This window comes from Akebia trifoliata, unplaced genomic scaffold, assembly GCF_017979445.1.
Source record: "Akebia trifoliata isolate Shusen 1 unplaced genomic scaffold, ASM1797944v1 Contig00676, whole genome shotgun sequence".
NCBI classification, from domain to species: Eukaryota; Viridiplantae; Streptophyta; class Magnoliopsida; order Ranunculales; family Lardizabalaceae; genus Akebia; species Akebia trifoliata.
In genome coordinates, this window is record NW_028237140.1 from 212,182 (window position 1) to 219,270 (window position 7,089).

General features: G+C 34.5%; 1 protein-coding gene across 2 annotated transcripts; it reads right to left on the minus strand.

Moving 5' to 3' along the window:
- Positions 1-393: 393 nt before the first annotated feature.
- Positions 394-6,778, minus strand: LOC147381178 (uncharacterized). Of its 2 annotated transcripts, none has more exons than XM_086430751.1 (6): positions 6,680-6,778; positions 5,875-6,161; positions 1,752-1,901; positions 1,317-1,405; positions 894-1,011; positions 394-777 (listed from the first exon to the last, which is right to left on the minus strand). In XM_086430751.1, exons 2-6 carry the CDS (start codon positions 6,071-6,073, stop codon positions 533-535), a joined length of 801 nt encoding a protein of 266 aa, XP_086286877.1. In that variant the 5' UTR covers positions 6,074-6,161; positions 6,680-6,778; the 3' UTR covers positions 394-532. The 2 variants fall into 2 exon arrangements, with proteins under 2 accessions (XP_086286877.1, XP_086286876.1); XM_086430750.1 differs by having other exon boundaries at positions 6,590-6,702.
- Between the last annotated feature and the right edge of the window lie 311 nt (positions 6,779-7,089).

Below are 7,089 nucleotides of genomic sequence, written 5' to 3' on the forward strand. Positions count from 1 at the left end.
TTGCCTTTTTTGTTACTATAACATATTAATTCTAAGTTGGCCCTTTTTTCATTTTTTTGGCAGGTGTCCTTGTTGTGTTTCATGATAGAAATGGTCTCCACATATTTTATATGATATTGCAACTGATAACAACAGTGGAATAGACAATCAACTGCCATTGTTCCAAGTGTATTGCCCCCACCCACACACGCGCACACACACACAGTAGACAAACCCGGCTCCGCCCTTGCTTAACCTTCTCTGTGAAGGTGGCACTTGCAAATGCAAATGAATCCAAAGGGTTTATCTGCAATTAAAGACATTGATTAAAGGTTTTTTTGAATATTACACAGTAAAAAAGATGTTTTTGTAATTTTAAAATTCGCCCCGAATTTCTTAAGCCGCAGGCTACAATTTTCTTGATTTTTTTTTTAATATCAAGAGACCTTGATTATATTAAGTTTAAATGTAAAAGTGGGCGCATTGGTGGGATTCAAAATTTGGTGTTGAACCACTTCTACTGTTCATTCTCCCATTGAAATAGTAAAGATAATTAACAGATGACACATCTATTTGGATGCCCTTCTTCTGCCCCATATGCCTTAATAAGCTCTGCTTTTAGCTTGGTAGGATCATCTTCCTCACTTTGATTATTCCTTTCAGGCATTTTTTGTGGTCCGATAGAGAGGAATTCTGCATGCGAGACTGTTCGCACTTTGACCATAACATTGAGAGGATCAAAGTCGCCAATCATTGTTAATTTATATTCTTTCATGTCCATGGAAATGGACTCAACCCCTGCACATTACAAATAAAAAACAGTTAAATTGTGTTATTCTCTTTCTTTCTTATAGAACTCCCACATCCTTAATTAAGTGGAGAAAGAAATTAGAAGGGAAAGAACTCGCAGTTACCATAAATTCCAGACATTTTTTTCATAACTTTCTGCTTAGTTTTATCATCCTGACAAGACACCCGTAGCACCACTTTTGTCATGACTTTCTTCTTGGTTTTATCATCCTGACAAGACACCTGTAACACCACTTTCTGTGAGCACAAAAACCCAAACATATAACAATAATCAATAGAGCTTCAGTTTAGACCAAGTCTTTAATCTTTTATCTCCTGTCCCATAAACTAAAGAGAAACTGGTGAACAAGTAAAGAAGAATCTACAAATTAAGAATGAGATTTAGCTTTGGAGACCAGACGTCATTAATAAATAATTAAGTAAAAAAACCAAAACAATTAATAAAGAATCAAATGTAACAACAATTCTAACCCAAAACACTTCCACAGAAATTTATCTTACTTAAATAGCTATTTCAGTAATTTCACCTTTTTAGTATATGAGGCATGTGATTCTCCAGCAGATGTATATTCTGTAGCTGACGTGGCATGACCATGGGCCCATACAGAGCCAGTATCTTTAACAAAATGCAATATAGTCTAATTAACAAACTAAACAAATTATGGAAACAATAAAGAAGAATGCACAAACATGATTATTCATGTTTGAACTAGTGCAAACAACATAAAAGAGAATTTTAGGACTTTTCTAGCCTCAACCCTCCATCAATATGACTGTTAGGATTTGAGGAAAAACAAAGATTTCCTCGAGATTAGTTCCATTAATCTCCTATAGATTAAAACACTTTTTTCTTATTAATACAGTTTTTTTTTTGGGAATCCCTACCATCCCAACAACCATGTTAGTGGACAGCGTCAACTCGTTGGAGAGGCTAGCATTCTCTAAGAATTTGTCATTCTTACCATGATCAATTTTCTCACCAATTTGAATATCTTGCAGTGCCCCCAACCATTTTTCAACCTTATTGAAGTTTGTGTCACTCCTATCATCATGAAAATAACTTCCAATATGTTCATCATTACCAAATGCTTCTATCACTACAAGAGTATCGACTGCAAATGGCATTGAAAACTCATGAGTCTATTTTTCAAATGGAATTCTTGTATTCACTGTGAATGAATTAATAACATGCGCCATGCCTACACCAATAGAATCAGCTTTGATTAACTAAATCCACTATCAAAAAGCATTAATCTTTCACTTGTAATTAAATAAAGATAACAACTACCATGGCCAATGCTACATTTCTTTCACTACCAAAATGGATATATGTGGTCATGGATTCGTGTGTGATCACATGGCACGAGTGTTCATTCAGGTGGCTCGAACAGAACCTAAACCAAAATTTCTTTCCCTTTTTTTTGATTGGGTTATATGTTCGGTTGCGAATGAATTTAAATACATATTTTAATTTCTAAGTAAAAACTTATAGGATTTCGAGGAAAAGAGTCCTAACTGTTAGGCTAGCCATTAGTATGATCAGGGCTCAAGAACAAGAGCTCTAAGGGTTTTAGACCCCAAACAACCCATAGCCCTCTAGTTTACTGGCTTGAATCAGATTAAAAAATTAAAAATTAAAATTGGCATTGTAGACATGTAAGGTTTGGTGGTCCTAAACCTTAATACAACATGACTTTGGGAGTCATCACCATTCGAAGAGTCTAAGGTGTGAATGGCCACCTAAAACAAATTTTATAAATTTATCTTTGACAAATTTTGTGAGTCAAAACTGATCCACCCAAGAGGTTGGATAAGGAGGTTCGGTTGTAAGACGGGGAAGGTGTCAAGAACCCCATCCTACCCACCAAGTTGGTGGTCACCAAGGTATGTCATATGTGAGGACTTGTACTATTTTTATTTTTATTTTTGAAGATTTCTGGAGTTAGTAGGATGTTGATATAAATGAATGCATGAATTTAGCACCAAATATATATATATGAATGCATGAGCTTGAAAATGGGTGGGATGTAAATGAGATGCTCCCACTGTTGGGCCTTTTTTGTTTGCTTGGCTATCCATAAGGACGGCACTCATTGGACTCTAGCACTTTTAATGGCAGTGTGTGTGTGTGATGGGAATGTGCCCAATATAGGGCCTATTTTTGTAGGTCCATGTTGATAAATACTTCATGGATAGGGATTTCCTCTTTTACAACCTTTACCCCTTTTTTATTACGGACTTACAAATGTGAGGGATCACCCCATAAAGATATACTCCTCAACCTTAGTTTGCCATTAGGAATGCTTACACTAGATGAATATTAAGATGGCTATACTATATAACGCATGCAAAGGCTTCCAAGAATCTTACTATGGACTTAAAGATGTGAGGATCATTCCAGTTAGGGAGTATACTCTTTTCTTACCATTAAGAATGCTCATTCTACATGATTAAGATGACTATACTACATGATGCATGCAAAAGCATTCAAGATGATCATTATGGACACTTAAAGATAGTGAGGATCATCCCATGAAAGGAGTACACTCTCAACCCTTATCTTGTCATTAAGAATACTTATACTAAATGATTGAGATGAGTTAGGAACTAAATATAAAAGAAGATAGAGTGGGGGAGGTAGAAGAGGGATTGGGGGAATGCAAGTAAAGTAAAAAAACTAAAATGAAATAACAATCCTACCTTGGTCTTTGTCTTCCCCTACTTATTATTTTTCTTATCCTTCTTAGATCTCCAAATTTAGGCCTCAAGAGTGCTTGAAAGGGTATTTGAATAGAATTTTGGGAATTAGGTAGGTCTCACGGAGAGAAATTAGAATTTTTGGGAAAGTGAGTCTCTAACTTACTTTTTTTTTTATTCTTTGGGATACAGTTTTTCCCCTTGAAATACAATAACTTTGACAATGGCAAGTAATTACCCACTCAAGGGGGTCTTTAGGGTCAATCACTCTCTTGTGTCTCTCTCCAAATTGAGGCCAAGAGGGTAATTCACTTTAAGCCCTAGAAAATCCTTTTTGAAGAGCAAGGGTGTCCACACCATATAAACTTGGTCAAACTACAATGAAACACAAGGTGCATGGCCTAGAATTATCTAAGAGAGGAGGGTCTAATGGGTCAAATACGTTACTTGAGTCTCAACAAAGTAAGATTGGAGAGTTAATTAACGCTTGAGATAGCTAAGGGTCAACCTTTGAGGATTTGCAAAATTACAAGAAAACAAAGGAAGCAAAATTAAAGATGAACTAATGCAATGGTAAAGAGAGCAACTCACCTTGAGGTTTCTTGGCAAATGGAGGATTAGAGAGGATTGGGGTGTAAAAGCACTAATATGTAACACATCGGGGTGAAAATCAAGAAATAAAAAAACAAAGTAAGACTGGTGCAGACAAAGTATATATATACACTGGCCCTTGGGGTGAGAATCAAGCACTAATATACCTAGAAGTTTAGAAATGAGTTGATTTTTTGTGAGAACGATCTCTAAGATAAGGAGATCATCCTCACAAAAAAACATACCCATTCTAAAAGTTCTAACTCCAATTTACCAATTGAAGAATCATGTTCGGGTGCCAATTATTTGGCCAACACATTTTGTCTCATATGGGTTAGAAGTTTTGGAACGAGCTATTTTTTTGTGAGATTATCCTCACCAAAAATCATCACATTTAAAAATTTATAATCCCAATTTATAAGTTGAAGAAATGTGGACCGTTCATTTCTTTGTAAACCACTTTTGATGGGGTTAGAAGTTTCTAAATGGGTTCTTTTTTCATGAGGTTGATCTCCTTATCATAGAGATCATCCTCACCAAAAATTAGTCCATTCTGAAACTTCTAGCTCATATATAATTTTTTTTTTAAAAGTGTTGGCCAAATAGTTGGCCCGAACAGGACCCATAAGCCTCGGTAAGGGTGGTAGCTTGACTATGTCAACCTAACCAAACTATTAGCAAAATATGTAAAAGAATGGGACGAGGGCAACTTTCGTGTGTAAAGAAGTGAACTCTATTTGAAATTGAAAAATATTAGCCTCAAATAAGGTGCAAGGCGCTCCATCAATCTAACGATGGAAATGAAATAGGAAACGTAATGTTTGATGATAAGTCTAAAATATTGTTTGGCGCTAGAAAAATCCTTGAAAATTTAGATGACAAAAAATAAAATCAAGTCATATTTCTATGAAGTCAATTTCATGACTTATGAGTCATTAGGTTGGTGGTCAAAAAACATGTATTATGATTATTTATGCATAAAACAAAATTTAATATTGTTAGAACCCAATAATTGTGTGGCCCAATTGACCTACACGTTTTAGATTTTTGATTTGCACAAGGATTTTATATTGTAGAGACGTCAATAAATAAGGATAAATCCGAATTAAATTAGAATTAGAAATACTCTTTAGGTTTTAATATGAAACCTTGATGGATAAGAATCCTACTAAAAGAGGACTTCTAGGCCCTCTATTTCCATTTATTTAAGTGGATCGACACCCCATAATAGAACAAGACATACACATAAAACGAGAGAAGAGATTGGATCTTAAATTGAGGTGATCTCCATCAATCACTAGAACCCTAGCCAATCCAACATAGAGAGGAGAGAGAAGGTGAATCTGGAAAATTAAAGAACACATGGATCAAGGTTCCCGACTTGGGGATTTGCGCACATCGGAACATTGGTACGTGGATTACGAAAGGTAAATCTCCAACCATATCTTAGGTCATCGATTTAACTTATGACACAAGGTACTTTTTATCTTTAGGAACATGAACAGGTTTCTTGAGTTATATGAATGATTCTTGATCTTGGTAAATTATAGATTTATAAATATGTGGATAAAGATTTTGTATGTTATAAATCCCACAAATATTTTATTATTTAGAAATATATTTATTTCTTATATTTTGATGAAGAGCATCAAATATTGGAGAAACATACATAACTCATAAAAGTAACAATCAGAATATATATATGGGTTCAAAGTAAAGTATAATATATTGAGTTTCTGGTGAGCTGGCGTGTTTTAGAATAAAATCTCTACATAAATAAATAAAAATTCATACCACCATCCATGTTGTCCTCATGAATATTGTGGCGAAGGCCAATTTCGGTGGTTGTTGATAGACCATCTGTGCTGTGTCGTTCCTGATTATAGTGATTGATGTGAAGTCCAGTGCTCGTAGTAGATTCACAATGTGTGCTGAGGGCCTCATCAACACTGTCAATTGCTGGACAATCCGTGCTACTGTCTGTTAGATGATACATATCACGGTATAGGCTGAACCCAATATTATAAGCCTTAAAGCCACATCTGGGCTTACTAAAATTTTTTGGTACACATTAAAGAAGCAATCTGCAAAGAATAGAGAATAAAATTCATTCAATTACTATGAAATTAATTTCCTATAAAATTGCAATTGAAAACTAAACCTTAAATATATACATCATCCCATCAAAAAGAGAACAATCTCAATAACATATTCAAGAACCCAGAACCTAATAGTTCTTACTTGGTTCAAGTAAATCTGAAATTTCTTTTACCTTTATCTCATACATTAAGACTGTCAGAAATAATAGTAGCACATGTAAGAACAAGAATTAAAACATATACATTTGAACAGATCACAATTTACTAAACCCTGCACGTTTTTTCTGTCCCCAATTTGTTTAATTAAAATTAAAATGCTTATTAAAAAAATTTCTAGAAATTTTCGTTCTAAATATTAGAAATCTGCAAAGAAGAAACAACCTTCAAAATAAAAAAACTTCTAATTCTACTACCTCAAGCAGAGAAGAATCTCAATAACATATGTTCAAGAACCCAGAAAAAGCAGAAGTTGTATTTTAAAGATACCCAAGATGGAATTTTACCTTACAAGATGTGCAAAAGTGAAGAGAGCAAGGGTAAGTTATAAAAGAGTGGGAGAAGCCACCATATTTGACTCCAATAGTCCAACTTGCTGACGTCGATGTGTGTACAGAATACAGAGTGAAAACTGAAAAGCATCTGCAATAAATGCAAATCCCCATAAAATGTGTGTTTGTGTATCATGAGAAAACAGATCTATAATTCTGTGTCCGTAACACGCCAGCTGAGTATAGACCGATTGACAACTTTCTAATTAGAATATCAGCACTCGGTAGATAGTGCTCATTGGGTCAAATGATGGAACAGTGTCGGTAGTGTATCTTGGTGGAGAATAGGGATTTACCATTAAAAATTTATACTTGATCGTAAAAATAAAATAAAAATTTTATACTTATTTCAAAAAAATTATGTC

Bases quoted from the DNA above. Each gene is read 5' to 3' on its own strand.
- LOC147381178 (XM_086430751.1), bottom strand. From the start codon at position 6,073: ATGTATCATCTAACAGACAGTAGCACGGATTGTCCAGCAATTGACAGT. The intron at 1,902-5,874 runs GTGGTATGAATT...TGCCATTTGCAG, and splicing joins TCATGAGGACAACATGGATG to TCGATACTCTTGTAGTGATA. The intron at 1,406-1,751 runs GTAAGAATGACA...ATTTTGTTAAAG, and splicing joins TGGTGAGAAAATTGATCATG to ATACTGGCTCTGTATGGGCC.